Source organism: Macaca fascicularis, chromosome 6, assembly GCF_037993035.2.
Source record: "Macaca fascicularis isolate 582-1 chromosome 6, T2T-MFA8v1.1".
Taxonomy (NCBI): Eukaryota; Metazoa; Chordata; class Mammalia; order Primates; family Cercopithecidae; genus Macaca; species Macaca fascicularis.
The window spans coordinates 34,238,853-34,260,325 of record NC_088380.1 but is presented as its reverse complement, the minus strand read 5'-3'; the positions used below and the strand labels follow the sequence as shown (position 1 = coordinate 34,260,325).

General features: G+C 41.6%; 1 protein-coding gene across 3 annotated transcripts in view; it reads left to right on the top strand.

Annotated features, from left to right (window-relative positions):
* The window catches only part of ADAMTS12 (ADAM metallopeptidase with thrombospondin type 1 motif 12), a 366,598-nt gene that overhangs the window by 265,198 nt on the left and 79,927 nt on the right, over nt 1–21,473 (top strand). For all 3 annotated transcript variants that reach the window (XR_012414525.1, XM_005556663.4, XM_073995108.1), the window contains exons 14-16: nt 6,513–6,633; nt 14,831–15,075; nt 16,481–16,619. Coding sequence is in view for 2 of the 3 variants with exons in the window: in XM_005556663.4 (XP_005556720.3) it covers nt 6,513–6,633; nt 14,831–15,075; nt 16,481–16,619 (505 nt within the window). In the remaining variant the exon portion in view is untranslated. The remainder of the gene's footprint in view (nt 1–6,512; nt 6,634–14,830; nt 15,076–16,480; nt 16,620–21,473) is intronic.

Below are 21,473 nucleotides of genomic sequence, written 5' to 3'. Positions count from 1 at the left end.
AGCTCTTAACAGAGGCCCTGGTGTAAGATAAACTCTTAGAAAATAGATCTGTAAACTCAACAAATTTTATTTGTTTTTTAAAAATATTTATAATATTTTTTTCCACTGGACAAAATTATTCCCTGTGACAAGCTCTTGCCCCTAAATATTCAGCACTCTGAGAAGGTTCGTATTTCTCTGTACAGTTCCTTTTTCATTTATTTTGTTCAAGGCACCTGTTTTCCATCACAGGCTAAAGATGCTATTTCTATAAATGCAAAGTTATTTAGATCTAAAAGATAATTTCAGCATCACATTTACTCCTCAGTGACTAAAGTCCTTAGCCCTAGCTGCATATAATAATCACCTGGGGAGATTTTAAAACATCAGTGCCCAGACCCCACATCCCAGAGATCTGAATTAACAGGTTTGAAATAGAGCCCAGACATCAGTAATTTCTAAAAGCTCTCCAGGCGATTCTAATAAGTAGCCAACTTCTAATTGAGAACCATTACAAGTTGGATGTCTTTCTTGAGGCCAATCAAATGAACCCCATAGAATAAGCTAGATTTTATCAGCCTGCCTCCCTCTTTCTGGGTGCCAGTTAAGACCTTTTAGAAGCTATACTTGCCCGCTTTCTGTCTATACCACACTGATTTGAGTTTTTAAGCTGAAAAAAATGGTGTCAAATCAAATATACTTAATAGCCTAAATACTTTATCTTCAAGGATCCAGGTTGTAGGTAGTTCCAGGCCCCTTATTTGCTAGTTTTATTGTTACCCTCCTTATTCATTTACTAGTTTTTTCAAAGGGGATTGAGCATGTATTGACATAAAAACATACGCTTTCAGGAAAACAATGTATGCAGTGTTTGTCTAATCTACATTCTTTGTGAATATGAAAATTTGGTTGCTTATATTCATGTCTATTTTGAAATTACACTCTGTGCCAATATTTTGGTATGTTAGAGTTGCAGATTATATTGTCAAGGAAATTATCAAGCCCTGATCAGAACTGAATTTGTTCTGGGAGGTAACTATCTGTGCCCTTCCCCTTAGTTTTTCTTTAGTAAGCTTGTTTATCAAAGATACAGATTTAAACTTTGACTTTTCAGGACACCTTCCATTTTAAATTACCAGGATGACAGAATAAGCTTTTAAAAATGAGCAAATGCCCTACTCACCTCCACCCACTTCCAGCTCTGAGCTCTCACTCTCATACCCACTATCTGAGGCCGGCTCGCTAACCTTCCAGCTCTCTCCCCTCTTTCTCCTGGTAACCAGTTGCTTGACTTCAGCTCCTGGACTCCTCCCTCTTCACACCGTCAGCATAACATTGGCTGAATTTCCTTCTAAAATAGACCAGATGTTCTGGTCTATCCATCAGCTGCTCCCTAACTTTCTCTTAGCCTTCCCCCAATCTCTTACCCCAGTTCTGGATAAGGTTCTGGATCAACCCCATCACACCCCTTTTTTGATCTTACCGTTAGCCTACTATGCACTCCCTAAAATAAAAATTCAACATTATACATGTGTGTCCTTACAAAGTCAATGTTTTCAATCCACCTAAGCTTTTATCCTTATTTGACAGTCTTCCCACTGTCCTGAGTTAGCTTCCTCACTGATTTCTCTCAAAAACTGATTTGAACCTTCTTTCATCTCCAAGGCCATTTTGGCCATCTCAGTGATACACTAAACATCCCTAAATCAATTGCTCTGAGCCAGATCTACATTCAGAATACCAGGTCCTATCTCCTGACCCTTAAAAGCCCAACAGTTACTTCAATCTTAACATTTCTAAATTAAAATTATACCTAATTCTTACCCCAACCTGTTCTTCTATAGTACTTCTTTTTGGAATGATACTAAAACCATCTATGTTTACTGATATCTAGGCCAGAAATCAGTAAGTCATTCTTGAGTCCTTCTCAACTCTCCTCTCATAGTTAATTACTCGCTATACCACCACCACTACCACACCACCACCACCATCATCACCATCACCCCACTATCACCACCACCACCACCACCACTGCTGCCATCACCACCACCATATTGCCACCACCATTATCACCCAGCCATCACTACTACATCACCACCACCACCACTACCACCACCATCATATCACCACATCACCACCACCACCACTACCACATAACCACCACTACCACTACCTCCACCACCACCACCACCATCATCAGTCCACCATCACCACCACCACTACCACCATCACCCCACTATCACCACCACTTCATCACTGCCACCATTACCACATCACCACCACCACCACCACCACCACTACCACATCACCACCACCACCACAACCATCATCACCACCACCATCAAATCACCACATCACCACCACAACCACCATCATCAAATCACCACCACCACTACTACCACATCACCACTACTATCACCACTACCATCAAATCAGCACCATTACCACATCACCACCATCATCACATCACCACCACCACTACATCACCACCACCACCATCAGCCACTATCACCCAACCATCACCACCACCACATCATCACCACCACCACAACCACCATCATCAAATCACCACCACTACCACATCACCACTACTATCACCACCACCATCAAATCAGCACCATTACCAATCACCACCACCACTATCATTGAATCACTAACACCATCAAATCAACACCACTACCACATCACCACCACTGCCACCACCAGCCACTATCACCCAACCATCACCACCACTACATCATCCCCACCACCACTACCACCATCATCAAATCACCACCACCACTACCACATCACCACTACTATCACCACCACCATCAAATCAGCACCATTACCACATCACCACCACCACTATCATCAAATCACTGCCACCATCAAGTCAACACCACTACCACATCACCACCACTGCCACCATCAGTCACTATCACCCAACCATCACCACCACCATGTCATCACCACCACCACTACCACTACCACATCCCCACTACTAACACTATCTCCACCACCACCACAATCATCACTCCACCATCACTACCACCATCATCCCACCATAACCACCACCACATCATCACTACCACCATTACCACATCACCATCACCACCATCAGATCACCACCATCAAATCAAACCACCATCACCATTACCACATCACCATCACCATCATCAAATCATCACCACTACCACATCATGTGCCACCATCACCACCACCATCACCATCATCTCAACCAGCACCACTACCATCAAATCATCGTTACCACTACCACATCACCACCAGCACCATCAAATCATCATTACCACTACCACATAACCACCACCACCATCATCAAATCATCGTTACCACTACCACATCACCACCAGCACCATCAAATCATCATTACCACTACCACATAACCACCACCACCATAATCAAATCATTACCACTACTACATCGCCGCCGCTACTATCACCACCATCAAGTCACCATCACCACCACTACCACTACCACTACCACTATCAAATCACCACCACCATTACCACATCACCACCACCACCATCATCAAATCATCATTACCAATACCACATCACCACCACTACTACTACCACCATCAAATCACCACCACCATCATCAAATCACCACTACCCTACCGCATCACCACCACCACTACCATCAAATCATCATTACCACTACCACATAACCACCATCAAATCACCATCGCCACCACTACCACTGCCACCATCAAATCACCACCACCATTACCACATCACCACCACCACCATCAAATCATCACCATCACTACCACATCACCACCACCACTATTACCATCAAATCACTACCTCCACTGTCACATCACCACCACTACCACTACCACCATCAAATCACCACCATTACCACATCACCACCAACACCATCATCAAATCACTACCACCATCACACCACCACCACCACCATCATTACCATTAAATCACCACCACCATTACCACATCATCACCACCACCACCACCATCATTACCATTAAATCACCACCACCATTACCACATCACCACCACCACCATCATTACCATTAAATCACCACCACCATTACCTCATCACCACCACCACCACCATCAAATGACCACCATCACTACCACATCACCACCACCACCATTATTACCATCAAATCACTACCACCACTACCACATCACCACTATCACCATCACCCCCACCACCATCACCACTACCATCACCCCCATCACCACCACCACCATCAAATCACCACCACTACTACCACATCGCCACTATCACCACTGCCACCATTACCCTGCACCACCATCACTATCACCACCACCACCACCACCACCACCATCACTACCGCCATCCTGCCCCCCACCATTATTATCCATCACCACCACCACTACAACATCATCACTATTTTCACCACCTTCAACATCATTACCACCACCACCATCACTATTCGCGCCACCACTGTAACTGATAAGATGGGAAACGAAAGTGATTTTTTTCACAAACACACTACCTGTTGGGGTGACTGCCTGGCACATTCAGAGTCCCATCAGCAAAGGGCCATGCCGAAGTCATTTCCCACATTAGGTAGCAGCAGCAGAGCCACCTCTGATTCTGCTGAAGGCAGAAAGACCATACTGTTGTGGGCTTTCTGTGTTGCCAGAGCGTGTTATGAAGAAGACTGAGGTTTGTTTCTTTTCCTCTGAGAGCCCCTTATGGTTTTTTTTTTTTTTTTTTTGAGACGGAGTCTCGCTCTGTCGCCCGGGCTGGAGTGCAGTGGCCGGATCTCAGCTCACTGCAAGCTCCGCCTCCCCAGTTCACGCCACTCTCCTGCCTCAGTCTCCCGAGTAGCTGGGACTACAGGCGCCCGCCACCTCGCCCAGCTAGCTTTTTGTATTTTTTAGTAGAGACGGGGTTTCATTGTGTTAGCCAGGATGGTCTCGATCTCCTGACCTCGTGATCCGCCCGTGTCGGCCTCCCAAAGTGCTGGGATTACAGCCTTGAGCCACCGCACCTGGCCCAGCCCCTTATGTTTTATATGCAACAAGGAAGACTGGTTCATGTCTTCCTAGATCTTCTGTTGTATACTTAATTCAATTTTTACTGTACTGCATGCAGCTCACAGGAAAACTAAATTGGGTGAGTCTCTGCAAGAACCCATTTAATATGCTGTGGGACAGAATGTTGGGGACATGGGTGTGTCTCCTTCCCCCAACCCTGTTGTCTCAGTTATGCAGGCAAATATTAGTTTAGAAATATAACTACCCATTCAAGAAGAAAGACTTGAGCTTCAGATATTTGCTTTTCTGACTTTCTTTCCTTTATTCTTCACATTTTTATATCTATTTCCCTGTTGATAGAGATTAAAGAAAATACTTTAAAATTAATATTCCTCAGAGTCAATCTCCCTAGCAATCATTCCAAATCAGTGAAGGAATGAAGGCCACTGGGAATATGGTTGTAAATGTCAGCTTATTAGAGGGTTCTCAAGCTTGATGCAAACATATTGCTTGTGAAGGGTTGGCATTTTATTCATAGTCACTGAAGGCACCTGTTTCGTACATTGCTTTTTTTCCCATTTTTATTAGCATAATTAATTTTTTAAAATCTCTTAGCACTTTATTTTCTTCCCCCAACTGGGTGAAGTAGCACAGTCTTTGTACCTAAAGGAAATTAAAGACAATTAACCTAAAGAATGAAGCTATTTTCTGTTAGTGGGCATTCATTCTCTGTTTAGATGGTAGAGGGTGTATTTAAAGACTCAAAATAAGCCTGGTGTGGTATCTATAGTCCTAGCTACTCAGAAGGCTGAGGTGGGAGGCCAGGAGTTCAAGGCTGTTGACTGTGAATAGCTACTGCACTCTGGCTTGAGCAAAATAGCAAGATTCCATCTCTCTCTTAAAAAAGATTCAAACCCTTCTTCCTTTGAATAGATTTGAGGTGGCTTTCAAGTTAGAAAGAAAATGATCTTTAAAGATCAAAAAGGAAATGAAACTATCTGGACACAATTGTTCCCAAACAAGAAAGAAAATTATGACTAAAAAAATATGGTATAGCTTTCCCTTGTGATCATGGAAGAAAGCAAGTCACAGAAACGTCCAGGTGAAGGTCAGATATGGTTTATGACTTTCAATCTAAGTGTCATGATTCTTTGGTATCCACTTCCACAGAACACCCCAAGCTTCGTGGCTCTCTTTTTCCAGGATGAGAACACATCTGAAAGAGACTTGCTGCTCTACTAGCTTCAACTCCAAGACGTTTTTATAGTTAGACTTTTGGAACATTTTCATAGATTTTGTTCAGTTCTGCCTCTGACTCAGGAAATTAGAGACCTCACTCAATGTGTGCCTCCCTCGCCTCTGAGCAAGTAGTGCCTTTACCATTGGTGGATGCTTGGATATTCCTCTTGCTGCCACCAGGAACAAACATTTGTCCTTGTACCCTGGTACCTCCTGTCCAGTCTTATGAAGCACCAAAGGGGAAAGGAGAAGTCACAGATCCAGGCAAGAGTGGCATCCCCTGCCTGGGTATTCATCCTCCACCTCTCTTCCCCACAGATGGTTGGCTGTGACTATGAGATCGATTCCAATGCCACAGAGGATCGCTGCGGTGTATGCCTGGGAGATGGCTCTTCCTGCCAGACCGTGAGAAAGATGTTTAAGCAGAAGGAAGGATCTGGTAATAAACAAATAAATAAAGTGGCAGGAGACCAAAGGTCGGGGGGCAATATCAATGGTTGATTGATTCCTAGTTTTTGTTTTTATTTTTTTTAAACAGTCTGTGACATTCAAAGCATTCAAAATGGAATGTAGCCTTTACCATAAAGGAGTAAGGGTTCCTTGGCAGTTTTAGGAAAGAGGTTGATTGCTGACAAAGCACAAGATACATCACAGTGAGATAGAGATCTGAAATGGCCTTGTGGTTGTGCACAGGAACAGGTGTAAGAGCGTGATGCCTGGGAGAGGATCCTCTTTGGGAATGGGCATCACAAGAGGATCCAGCATTAAAGCCAATGGCATTGGAACAGACCAAGAACAAGGGGAGAGAAGCGATCAGAAGCTGGCTGGGAAGGCTGCAGACACAAGGACAGATTCTGTAGTGAGGACAGAAGCCAGCAATGGGTTTACAGGCAGAAGAATTGGGGTGCACCTTCAATTCAAAGTCAAAAGAGAAGCAAGGCAAGGTTGTATCAAATCTCTTTTATTCCCAATTTCTCCCTGGGAGAGGGTCCCACCCACTGGTGCGTTATGGCTTTCCAGACAGCTCCTCCATGTAGCATCCCCTTCTGATCCATACTTTACTATTCTTTTCCCATAGTCACTTTTTGTGGAGTTTCTTCTCTGTGCAGCTTTGGGCTATGGATAGTCCTCAGGGCATGAAGAGTCCATCTTCAATGGCGGACCCCAATGCAGAGTCAGTTCCCAAGGAAGGCAGCTAAGAAAGGGTGAACCATCATATGGGAGCCACAGCAGATCTTGCTCCCCTGAGTTTTCCCCACCTGAGGGGTGAAGGAATTGAGATAATATACACCACTTTCCACCAGTCATGGGTTGAGGTTACTCTAGGGAGATCAGACTGTTAATTCTCTGGATTACGTGGAGATGCTGGGAGTAGGGAATCCATCATGCACTATTGTAGTAGGGCCTGAGGGGAGGGGGCAGCGTCTGCTACACAGCGGTGATGCTCAGCACAGAAAGTGATAGCCACTATCAGAAATGGTAAAGCCCTGAATTCCTGGATTCTAGAAAAACAGCATCTCTCTTCTAAACATTCTTCCTACCCAGGATGAAGTTATTGAGTAGGATCCTGAGAGGATCAAGTGTGTCCTTCAGTTAATTACATGACCTATTGTTCCCTAGTAATCATAACAGCCAACAGTCTAAATTTAATTTACATCCCTCTTTTTCATCTTTGACTATTGGATTACATCTCACAATAAGGTTAAATTGTGAGACTTAATGCTTGTTGTGCCCATGAGAATTACCACTGGAAGATTGTAAAGCTTTGATTGTTAGCTTTATTATGGATGAAAAATATTCTCTGGATTACTTATTTGGAATGTGAATGATAACCCGTGTGTCTTAGGCCTATAATTAAGCACTCTATGATAGCCAGTGTTTTTACAAGCTTTACAAAGGTGTTTTGTAAATATTTTCCATTATTTATAGTGACTTTACTTACTTATAAAAAGTTACACTTAAAATCGTATGTCTGCATTTAACCTGTTTTTTTTTGTTGTTGTTGTTTGTTTGTTTTTGTTTCTGTTTTTGTTTTTTTGAGACAGAGTCTCGCCCTGTCGCCAGGCTGGAGTGCAGTGCTGCAATCGCAGCTCACTGCAACCTCTGCATGCCGGGTTCAAGTGATTCTCCTGCCTCAGCCTCCTGAGTAGCTGGGACTACAGGCGTGCGCCACCACACCCAGATAATTTTTGTATTTTCAGTAGAGATGGAGTTTCACCATGTTGGCCAGAAAGATCTTGATCTCTTGACCTCGTGATCCACCCACCTTGGCTTCCCAAAGTGCTGGGATTACAGGCGTGAGCCACCACGACCGGCTGACTTGTTTTATTTAATTTTCTTTATGAGTTCCTATCTTGACCTCTGAAGTGCTATTCTTCTAATATTATGATAACTCAATTGAAAACCAGAGTTGTTGTCCCCAGGTCTCTGCCACTTAACCTTTTAATCCTTTAGGAAATCCGACTCTAATTCTGGGTTCTTTCCTCTACCTTGGTCTCTTGGGAATGAGAAAAAGGGATTATAAATGTCTTCTGCTCCCCTCTCATCCCTACCCCTGCCTGCCTGCAAGATCTCAATACCTCTGGCCACATGCCCACCACTGAGCATTTGACATCTCCCTGTGCCTTTGTGTTTTCAGTTCTCTGTCTCCCATGTCCCTTTTCTACAATTCCTTTCCACCAGTTTCTAACAAGAGGGTTATGGTTGCTTGCAGTGTGTTACAAGATTCCAATTCTCTCACAACCCTCTTTTGAGATAACTGAGACTAAGAGTCTAAATCTAAGGCAAGGCATTTTAACTTCTCAAAACATCTACCAGGTACTGTTACTTTTATATATTTCTTCCTCACTCTGTGGTTTGTGAGCCTGTCAAACACTGGTTTGTTTCTGAACCAGACACCTACGTGTCAGTGCTCTCAAGCCTGGGATCAGACACGGACCAGCCTTTCCCGGGAGCCTCCACGCATAAATCATCATGAGACATTGGCCTGCAATGAGCATTGTCTCCAATGGACAGCATAAATCTTTAAAAAGACAAGTTGGCCACTGTAGATAAACTGCCCAGGGTTAATGGTATAACCTCTTTATGAGCACATTTTTATTAGAAATGTCAAAGACTGGAGACCAAATATGCCAGTGAGTAAAGTCCGTTTCTGTGGACCACAAAAACTGTTGGATAAGATGTGTGTTAGCGTCAATAATGCCTGATGTCTCTTATCACAATCTCAGAAATGAGGGCCTATCTTTTGCCCCATCCTCAAACATCCTGGTTTTTTGTTTTTGTTTTTGTTTTTTTTGTTTGTTTGTTTGTTTTGAGATTGAGTCTTGCTCTGTCGCCCAGGCTGGAGTGCAGTGGCACGATCTAGGCTCACTGCAATCTCTGCCTCCTGGGTTCACGTCATTCTCCTGCCTCAGCCTCCCTGGTAGCTGGGATTACAGGTGCATGACACCACGCCTGGCTAATTTTTGTATTTTTTTTAGTAGAAATAGAGTTTCACCATGTTGACCAGGCTGGTCTCAAACTCCTGACCTCATGATCCAACCATATCGGCCTCCCAAAGTACTGGGATTACAGGCATCCTGAGTATTCTTTTAGCTCAAGATGCTCAAGACTGGGATAGTGATGGAATTGTTTCTCCAGGTGGTCTCCTTGGACCCAGAGACTTCTTATTTGAGGTCGGAATTATGTTTCTCCTCTTCCCCTAATACTGATACAAGTAGCTAATGCTTGCACTGGGGAAGATGCAAGAAAATTGATTTGCTGAACAAATATACTCATCATTCTTAATACAGCTGACCCTTGAATAACATGGCGTCGAACCGAATGAGTCCAGTTAGTATAAGGATGTTTTTCAATAACTATATTGAAAAATGTTTTGGAGATTTGTGACAGTGTGAGGAAACTCACAGATGAACTGTGTAGCCTAGATATATCAGAAAAATTAAGAAAAAGGTATATCATGAATGTGTAAGATATATGTAGATATTAGTCTCTTTTATCATTTACTACCATAAAATATACACAAATCTATTAGAAAAAGTTAAAATCTACTAAAACTTATGAACACAAACACTTATAGACCATACATGGCACCATTTGCAATTGAGAGAAATGTGATCAAACCAAAGATGCAGTATTAAATCATAACTGCATAAAAGTGACTGTAGTAATACTATACTACCATAATAATTTTATAGCCACCTCCTGTTGCTATTGTGGTGAGCTCAAGTGTTGCAAATATCTGCTTAAAATGCTGTGTGATGCTCATCATTTCCATGTGAGGAGATCATCTGTCCAGTAAATTGCATATCACAGTAAAAAGTGATCTCCTGCAATTCTTGAATATTTTTCATTGTGTTTAGCACAATACCATAAACCTTGAATAACACCATGGGATTTATACAAAGTGCCACTAAGTGATGCTGGAAATGTTCCCAAGAAGCAGAGAAAAGTCATGACATTACAGGAGAAAGCTGAATTGCTTGATATGTACCATAGATTGAGGTCTGCAGATATAGCTGTCTGCTACTTCAAGATAAATGAATCTAGTGTAAGGACCATTATAAAAAAAAGAAAAGGAAATTTGTAAAGCCATCACTACAGCTATGCCAGCAGGTACAAAAACCTTGCACTTTTTGTGAAACTTCTTATCTTTCATGCAGCTTTCACATCAGTGCAGGACTGCTATAGGAAAGGCATACCACACCTGTAGACTCTGATATGATTCAACATAAAGCAAAGTCATTGTCTGGGTGTGGTGGCTTATGCCTGTAATCCCAACACTTTGGGAGGCCAAGGCGGGCAGATCATGAAGTCAAGAGATCGAGACAATCCTGGCCAACATGGTGAAACCCCATCTCTACTGAAAATACAAAAATTAGCTGGGCGTGGTGGCACGCACCTGTAGTCCCAGCTACTCGGGAGGCTGAGGCAGGAGAATCGCTTGAACCCAGGAGGCGGAAGTTGCAGTGAGCCAAGATCTCACCACTGCACTCCAACCTGGTGACAGAGTGAGACTCCATCTTAATAAATAAATAAATAAATAAATACAAAGCAAAGTCATTATATGACAACTTAAAGCAAAAGGAAGGAGAGGGATGTAAAGCTGGATAATTTAATAGCTGCAAAGTATGATTTGATAATTTTTGAAAGAGGTTAGGTTTTAAAAATGTCAAGATAACAGAAGAAGCAGCTTCTGCAAGAGACATCAGATGAGCCTCCAGCTGCCATTAAGAAAGTCCTTGAAGAGAAAAAAATCTGCCTAAACAGATTTTTAATGTGGATGAAAGTGGCCCTATTGTGGGGCAAACATGCTAAAAAGGACATTTACTAGTAAAGAAGATAAACGAATACCAGATTTAAGGCAGGAAGGAATAGGCCACCTCTATTGTTTTGTGCAAATGCCGTCAGGTTTATGATTTATTAAGGAGCTAACCTAACAGCCTTGAAGGGAAAAGATAAACACAAGCTGCCAGTCTTTTGGTTGTACAAGGAGAAGGCCTGGACAATGAGAATGCTTCTTCTGAATTTGATGCATTGATGCTTTGTCCAGGAAGTCAGGAAGTACCTTGCCAGTAAGGAATTGCCTTTTGAAGTTCTTTTGATATTTGGGTAGTTTTGGCTACCCAAAACTCCATGAGTTAAGCACCAAAGGCATCAAAGTGGCCTACTTGCCCTGAAACACAGTGTCTCTAATTCAGCCTCTAGATCAGAGGGTCATAAGGATCTTCTAGGCTCATTACACCCAATACTCTGGAAAGGAGTATTAACATTGTGGAAGAGAACTCTGATAGAAACGTCATGAAAGTCTGGAAGGATTGCAACATTGAAGATGCTGTTGTCTGAGAAAACGCCGTGAAAGCCATGAAGCCCAAGAGGAAATTTCTGCTGGAGAAAACTGTGTCCCAATGTTGTGGATGACTTCACAGGACTTATAACAGAGACAATCAAGGAAATCATGAAAGAGATTGTGAATATGTGAAAAAGGTGGGGGTGAAAGGTTTCAAGATATGGATTTTGGAGAAACTCAAGAGTTGCTAGACACCACACCAGGGGAATTAACAGAAGACAAATTGATGAAGAGAGTGCTTCCGAACCAGGACCAGAGGACTGTCCCAGAAAGAGGATGGAGAAGAAACAGTGCCAGAAAACAGACAGACATTGGACAGTCTAGCAGAAGGGTTCTGTTTACTCAAGACTGCTTTTGATTTATTTTATGACATAGACTTTTCTATGATGCAGACACTGAAACTAAAGCAAATGGTAGAAGAAGGATTGGTACCTTATAGAACACTTTTAGAGTAATGAAAAAGCAAAATGTCAGACAGAAATTACAATGAATTTCTGCAAAGTTTTACTGAGTGTGTCTGCCTCTCTTCCTCCATCTCCACTTCCTCTACCTTTTCTACCTGAGAGAAAAATCAATCCCTCCTCTTCGTTTTCCTCCTCAGCCTACTCAACATGAAGACAACAAGGATGAAGGTCTTTATGATGATCCACTTCCACTTAATGAGTAGCAAATACATTTTCATTATGAATTTCTTAACATTTTATTTTCTGTAGCTTACTTTATCATAAGAATACAATATATAATGCATATAACACAAAAAATATGTAGTAGTGGACTGTTTATGCTATTGGTAGAGCTTCTGGTCAAGTAGTTAAGTTTGGGGATAGTGAAAACTTAGACACAAATTTTTTTACTTGCATAGGGACTTGGTGCCCTAACCCCTATGTTGTTGATGGGTCACTTGTACTTTGGAGCTATTCTTACTGGTCCTTCTTTTATCTACAAGGTATTCAAAAGCAGTAAATTAAGTATGCGTCTTTCAATCTGCCCATAATAAATATTTCTAATTTTGGATTTTCTCTCTTAAGTGGAAGAATAAAAAGCAAACTCTGTTGTTTATTGTTTTTTCCTATTTCGGTTTTCATTTTTTAAAAGCAAGGAGCAAGATGGTAGACACAGTATTTCATACCAGTTGATTTACCTGCATGAGCTCTGCTATGAAAAGGCATGCAACATCCTAAGTAAGAATATGACTGCAGATAGCAACACTCGAAGGGCATTTATTTTTTAAAAACATTAGCCTCGATTACATGTGATCAATATCTTCCCCAAGGTGGTTATACATTAGTGGTTTTAATCAGCTGTTCCAGACAAGTCTTTGAGAGCCAAATGGAACTTAATTAAATACTACTCAAACCACATTTTGGTTCCTCTGGATGAGAGCTGTCAATTTGAAAAATGAGGCTGAGGTTGTGATCTGTATCCAGTTTCAGAGCAAATTATTCTTGCTGGACAGTCCAGGGTTTGACCCCCAGGATCCCATACTTCTTTAATGCCAGAGGAACATGAAGAAATTGAGGCACTTTCAGGTGACAAAGAGGAAGGGCTTGCTCATCAGACCAAATAACCTAGTGCATATCCAGTGGAAAAATGACCAAGATCTTCAGCGTCTTAAAACTGTATTTTATATATTTTTTTAAAAAAGCTGAAAGAACAAAGAATAGTTAGCTTACGAAAGAGGAAAATCACTGACTATTAGAGCTGAGAGGGACCGCAGACATCATCATTAAGTCCCCTTCTGTGCAATGAGATTCAAAAAGTTAGATGAATCAATGAAAGTCATAGAGCGGATTTGCAGAAATGCAGAGACTGGAAACCAAGTCTTTCAACTCCCATTGCCCCAGAACTCCTTTCACCATGCCAACCTCCAAGTCCATGTTCTTTCCATTTTATGAGTTATTGGTTCTCAAGAAGCATAAATAAGGTGAATGCATAAAATGTTTAGCATAGAACCTGGCAAACACTGGCAACCGCTAAGCGTTCATTCCTTTTATCACCAGTATGCCTCTTACCATAATGACCATTAAACAAGAATAAGACTGTGGCTAGAGTTGATTGTTGTCTTTAAGTAAATGTCAACATATGACGCTTTTTCGGAAGGCTGAGTTAGAACACATGAGGATAAATTATAAATTGCTATTTCAGCAATATATAAAAGAAAAAATGAGAAAGAAAACTTTCTAATGAATAGAATTGTCCAACAGTATAAAAGGCTGTACTCAGAGTTGAGTTCCTCATAACAGGCTGTATTAAAGATAGCCCGGTGACAAACAATCTGAGATTCCCTCTAGGATTTTCTTAATGAATGGAAGCTAGGATTACATTACTTCTAAGAGTCTGTCTTTAACCTGCTGGCAAAGGGGGGGGTGAGGTAAAGTATGTATCCAACGCAATGTTTAGGAAGTCTAATTTAATAGCCACAAAGGGGGAAGCAGAAATACTAGCAGGAAGCTAGCAAGGAGCTTTAGGGTTTTGAACTATCAACATAAAATTACAGAAAAATAAATGCTAGATCAACCACAAAAGCTTCAGAGTCCAATCTGCACTTATTTCACCCCTCCTTACAAAACCAGGCACATATTGAGTCACAAAACTCCTGAGAATTCTGGTCCTGTCCAAGTTCTCGAAAATCCCCCATAATTAGTGCTTCTGCCAATCCCAGTGGCTATCCAGCAAGGGCACTAAATGATGGGGAGGCTGGAAAGAGGATGAACAATGGGTCAGAAACAGTTTGCATTCAGCTGAGAAGCTGGCGTGCCTCTTTCATGATTGTGTCTTCTCTCCTTAGGTTATGTTGACATTGGGCTCATTCCGAAAGGAGCAAGGGACATAAGAGTAATGGAAATTGAGGGAGCTGGAAACTTCCTGGCCATCAGGAGTGAAGACCCTGAAAAATATTACCTGAATGGAGGGTTTATTATCCAGTGGAACGGGAACTATAAGCTGGCAGGGACCGTCTTTCAGTATGACAGGAAAGGAGACCTGGAAAAGCTGATGGCCACAGGTCCCACCAATGAGTCTGTGTGGATCCAGGTAATGCAGAAAGGAGGAAAACTGCTGACATGTGTACTGGTTAGAATATAGAATACTTCTCATTTTTCCCCCTAGGTATTTGCTAGGTGACATCAAGTAAGAATCTTTAAAACCTCTTTTAGCAAGGAGCAGGGAGGGGAATGAGATATTAGTTTGTGCTGTTAATCCTTTATTGCCTAGATATTGCTGAAACCCCCATAACAAAATGCAAGGTGCTCTAAAACCACCCACTGGGAGGTTTGAGTTCAGCTTCTGGGCTGACTTATTTGAGGGTGATTGTTCCTCAAGTCTATTGTCATTGTGGCACGGGTTTCCAAGTAGCTTTCCAGCAGTGAGGATAAACTGACATGTTACTCTGTGTTGTCCTGAAGCAAAGCATTTGGCTTTGTGAAATTCTTGCTGGAAGGAGGAGTTAGAATACAATATGTGCTCTTCAAAGGTACAAGAAATTTGTCTTTCATACTGGGCACAGAACTGCAGACAAGGAGTGGAATGGATATACCAATAGCAGCAAAGCAGATTGAGGATGACAGATGACCAAGGAGTTAGATCCAGCCACAGTCTAAAGTTAGAGAGACATCCTTTCCGAGCCAGAGATCAGAGCGCTCACAGAAGCTGAAGGTCAAGCATGGCAGCTGTGATCCATGAGTGTCAGGAGACTTTGCTTCCCCAGTCCCAGGGAGCAACCAACCCACTGCCTCTATGTTTAAGGTGAATCCATTTTAAACATGTGATGAGTAGACTGCCTGCAGGAGACGGAAGTAAGGGGAAGATCCCAAGAGCAGCATCGCTAAGCTAAAGCCCATGACCATTGTCAGCTCAGAACTACTATTTGTTAAAGGTACTGAGTAGCCTGAGAGGTAGGGAAAGCCATCATAAGACAACAATAACAAACATCATACAAGTTGACATTCACTGAGGCACTGTTCTAACCACTTTACATGTGTTTACTCATTTAACCCTTAGAACAATCCTACAAATAGACACTATTTATTATCCCCACTTTGTATATGGGCAAACTATGGCACTTACCTATATTCACAAAGCTGGTAAGTACGTAAGAACACAAAGTAACCTATCAGCCTGTTGTTGGAAAGGACACTCCTCGCCATTTCCACAAAGTACTCCCCATATGATTTGATCTCCCCCTTTATGTGAACTGAAATTCCCATGGGAATCCAGCCAAGAAATAATTAGATGGAGAATATATAGCCACAGAGGTAGAGGTGGACATATAGTTATGAACTTAGACACAGACATAGGTATAGATCTATGTAATGGCATTTGTTCCAATGCATGCTCCCATTACTAATTTTAGATGACTGACATTGTGTGGTGTTTTTACATGACTGGCTTACAGTATAAAGTCATGACAGTTTGACATGACCCCTCTCTTGCCTTTTAGCTTCTATTCCAGGTGACTAACCCTGGCATCAAGTATGAGTACACAATCCAGAAAGATGGCCTCGACAATGATGTTGAGCAGCAGATGTACTTCTGGCAGTATGGCCGCTGGACAGAGTGCAGTGTGACCTGCGGGACAGGTGAGAAACAGTCGCTGTCACTATGAAACCATGCCAGCCTCAGAGCAGGTCATAGAGGTGATTACACCAGTGATTTGCTTTGTGCTGTCTGCCCATGGATCTGCAGGGCTCCCCTGAGATGGCCAGGGGCCTCTGTGGACAGTGAGCCTGCAGGGTCATGGTTTGAAGAGAGGCAGTTTTTCTTTTACCAGCTCTATATACTGGCCTTTTATAGAGCTGATAAAAACTTTGATAAAAGTTTTCCGTAAAACCTTTGTTTGAAGGTTTCGTTACATGTCGAACAAAAAGCATTAACAACCACTGCTCTGGTTGAGAACCTGAGGACCACAAAAGTGGAACAACTCCTCAAACATGTACCATAAATCTTGGCCAAATTCAAACTACAACCAGCTCTTCTGATTCCTAACCCAGTGCTCTTTCTCCATCTCCTGTTTATCCGTTTTTACACGTATAGCAGGGGAACAGCTTACTCTCACAAAATCAAGCACTGGAGAGGTTCACTTGCTACCATGTGTTAGTCAGGATGAGATAAGTTCTGCCACAAGACAAAAACATTGAAATCTTAGTAATTCAACACAATGAAGGTTGATTTTTAACCCATTGTATGCCTGAAGCAGGTTAGAAGACTCTGCTTCATTTCCTACATAAGACATAAAAAAACACATGGTTTCCAGCTTGCCCCGTAAGGGAAGAAAGATGGGAGAGGCACCCTGGCTCTTTTGACAGCCTTGGCCTGGAAGTGCTGCAAGTCACTTCCACTCACATCTCATTGGTTGGCGGTAGTCACATGGGTACCATCTAACTGCAAAAGGAGGCTAGCAATTATGGAGGGGTACATGGACATTTGAGGAGCATGGGATCTCTCTGCTGCAGTGCTGGATGAACTTTCCCAAACCCTATGAAGGCAGGGATCAGGGCCTGTTGAATACATGGGGCTGTATCACTCATTAGGGGGCTTTAGTAATATCACCATATGCAAAAGCCTCTGCCTCTCTTTCTCCTTTGGGTCACGTCTAAGTCTGTTCTGAAACTTCTTGCCTCTAGCGTATAACTGCAACCTGCAAGACTAGGGCAGCTATAGAGTGATGTGCCAGAATTGGTAATGTAGCAAAAGGGAAGAAAAGTGAAGCAGTGAATGGACCAGAAGACCATGGCCTACTCCCCTACAGGCTTCCGTCTCACATGCCAGGTCTCTGCAGCGCCTGCTCACTGGCTTTCCCACCCCTGAGAGTTGTGCACCATCAACCTTATAAACAATTTTTATATTATCAGCTTCTTTCTTTCCCCATTTCAGCACAGAAAGCCAAGGTTAGCTTTTAGAATTCATGAGAATAAAACATTCATTCTAAATTGTGTGATATTTTAACAATGCTAACTAACCCTCTGGAAATCTATCAAGGTCAAAGGTGCAGTCAGTGGCAGCAGCCATGAGCGGTGTTGATAGGAGAGTCAGTCCTGCCATTCCTACCGCTGCCTATAGCATTTCCAAACGTACTGCCCACCACTGCCCAGGGTTGGGGGCTGGGCCTAGAGTTAGGCAAAGGCAATTTAAGTAGAAAATAAATAGGTGAAAAAATCTTCCCCTGAGGAGCAATGGGAGGAAAATGAAGTCATTGTGACTATAAATATAAATACTTTGTCGATTTGTCATCCCCTTTGTTCTCATCTGTCTATGAAGTACAAGTTTAAGCTCTAAGTCATTTGTCCCAGGACACCATGGAATGAAACAGCCAGTGCTGATGGCAGGGACTCCCAAAAGAAGCAAGAGAACATCCTCCGCCCTCTTCTATTTCAAGATAGAATGGACCCTTTGCATCACACAGACAATATTTCAGAACACCAGGAATCAAGAGATAAGTGGCTGACGTGTGCAGTGATCTTAAAAAGACATCTGAAGTCAGCTAGAAAATTGGACACTCTTACCAGATGTAAATCAGACATTTGGTTTTGTTACAGCCTAAGCCTTCAGCAGCACCTCCACCTACCTAGGTAAATGTCACTCTGATTACTAAGCCTTAATGGGAAAGATCACAATGCTCACATACTCACCTGAACTTCAGCCTCACTGTTTGTTTGAGTGAGGGCGAATCTTAACTCTGGCAAAGAAGAAAGACATCATAGCTACTGTAATACTCTCAAACAGAGAGGATGAAATGCTATTATTCACACAGGACACACATTGCTAATATAACATTGGAATGTTGCCTGAAACACTGAATCATTCAGTGGTGGATTTTTATTTTATCTAAGCTAAAACTTTAAGCTTAACTTTAAAAGTAAGTTAAACACATTACTGAAACATGAAAAATTGTCACCACCCTAACACATGCACTTTTGCTACTTTTCTTTCCTTTCAATGCATTTTTTTCTAATCATAGATGTATAAGTTGTATGCATACAGATGCATTTATGTACATGACACACATGTATTTTTGCTTATCACAATAGGGATACTTTTTCAGGTGTTATACAATCTTCATAGCTATCAATTTTAAAGATGCATTTAATTTGCTGAAAAGATAAAGCAAAATTTCCTTCACCAATTCCTTATTGCTGTTCTTCTGATGAGCATTTGGGGACCTGTGTAAAAAAATGGTCTCCTGAGTTTTAATTTCTATGTGAAATTTCTAGGTTCAAAGAATATAAATATTCTGATAATTGACTTACACCAAATTACCAGATAATATTAACTTATTGCCAAATTGATTTCCATACTAAATGGGTTACAAATAGGTGGTAGCAATCATTTTATTTTTTAAATTATTGTGTTATTTTAGTTTTACTGAGAAACATTTCAAGCATACTAGCAAAATAGAGAATGTAGTAACAAATTCCTTTGTACTAAGTACTCAGCTTTATTGCTCTTACCATTTTGTTGTTTGTTTCAATCTTTACTATTATAGACAAAAAAAAAAAAATCCCACAACTACAATCAAGAAGCGCATTCCACCTCCACTTCCTTCACTTTTTCCCCAAAGTTCACTAGGGTCATGAAACTAGTGTTTATTATTCTATGTATATGGTTAAATACTTTTACTATACATATGTGTAGCCATACACATTATATAGGATTGTTTCTCAGGCATTTAAGCTTTCTGCAAATAGTATCACATGCACTATGCCATGCTTTGTCTTTTTTTCCCTCAACATTATGCTTTTGAGATAAATCCACATTGATTAAAGTAGCTCTAGTACCTTTTTGTTCTGTTGCCCAGGCTGGAGTGGAATGGCAAGATCTTGGCTCACTGAAACTTCTACCTCTGGGTTCAAGCGATCTCTTGCCTCAGCCTCCCAAGTAACTGAGATTACAGGCATGCACCATCACATCCAGCTAATTATTGTGTTTTTAGTAGAGACGGGGTTTCACCATGTTGGCCAGGCTGGTCTTAAACTCCTGACCTCAAGTGATCCGCCTGCCTTGGCCTCCCAAAGTGCTGGAATTACAGGGATGAGCCACTGTGCCCATCTCTCATACATTTATTTTAAGGGTTGTGTACTATTCTATTGCATGAATATATCATGACTTATTTATACATTCTACTATTTTGCAGCTATAAATATTTCTGCAATTCTGTAATGAATACCTTATGATTATTCCCTTATTACCTCAATATTTGGGCTTCTTTAATATGTATACCTAAAAGTAAAATTCCTAGGTCATACAGTCTGTGCATATTATAGGGGTAAATCTGTGAACTTATAGGGTGCCATGGAATATTTTAAACTTTCCAGGGAAACAATGAAATGTTAAAGGGAAACACAGTAAGAGTTAACATTTCTTGGACATCATGTGTCTACTATTAGCTCGAGGTAGTTCAAGGTTAAGTCATACTACATTCTTTTCAATGACATTCTATGTTTGTGAAACTGGTTTTTCAGTGGTTGCTTTGATTAAAAAATCAATTACCACCTGAAAATCAACGTGAAACCGGAAATATGGCATCTAGTCTCATTCCAAGATTTGAAAAATTGTACAATATCCAATAGATTCACACATCTCATCAACGTTAGTTTAAAATGAAACAAAAATAGTATTTTTTTCTTCTTCTTTTTCTTTTTTTTTTTTTGTTTTTGTTTTTTTTGTTTGTTTGTTTATTTGAGATAGAGTTTCATTCTTGTTGCCCAGGCTGGAGTGCAATGGCTACACTCCACCTCCCAGGTTCAAGTGATACTCTCTTGCCTCAGCCTCCCGAGTAGCCAGGATTACAAGCATGCGCCACCACACCTGGCTAATTTTGTATTTTTAGTAGAGACAGGATTTCTCCATGTTGGTCAGGCAGGTCTCGAACTCCCTACCTCAGGTGATCCGCCCACTTCAGCCTCCCAAAGTGCTGGGGTTACAGGCGTGAGCCACCATGCCCTGCCTGTTTCTCAGTTTATATGTATTATTTTTTCAGATGGCTACTAAGTTGTTGGACCATAAATCTTTAATAAGTTAGGACTGAATTATTTAATGAATGTAACTGTTAAATGTCTTATTTTGCATAGAGGCCACATGAAAAATGACTGAAACCTGAAGGACAATATGAACCAAAAATGTTGCAAGTCTCTGTTCTAGTCTTTGCCTTGTCTTTTAAACTTTGTTTGCATTGACTTATTTACATTGAGTAGAACTCATATTAAGCAGAAATATTACACTTTGTGAAGCAGGAAATCACTTGTGCCCAGGATTTCGAGATCAGCCTGGACAACATGGTGAAACTCTGTCTCTACAAAAATTACAAAATGTAGCCAGGTGTGGTGGTGGTACGTCGCTGTAGTCCCAGCTACTCTGGGGGCTGAGGCACAAGGATTACTTGAGCCCAGGAGGTTGAGGCTGCAGTGAGCCGAGATCCTGCCACTGCACTCCAGCCT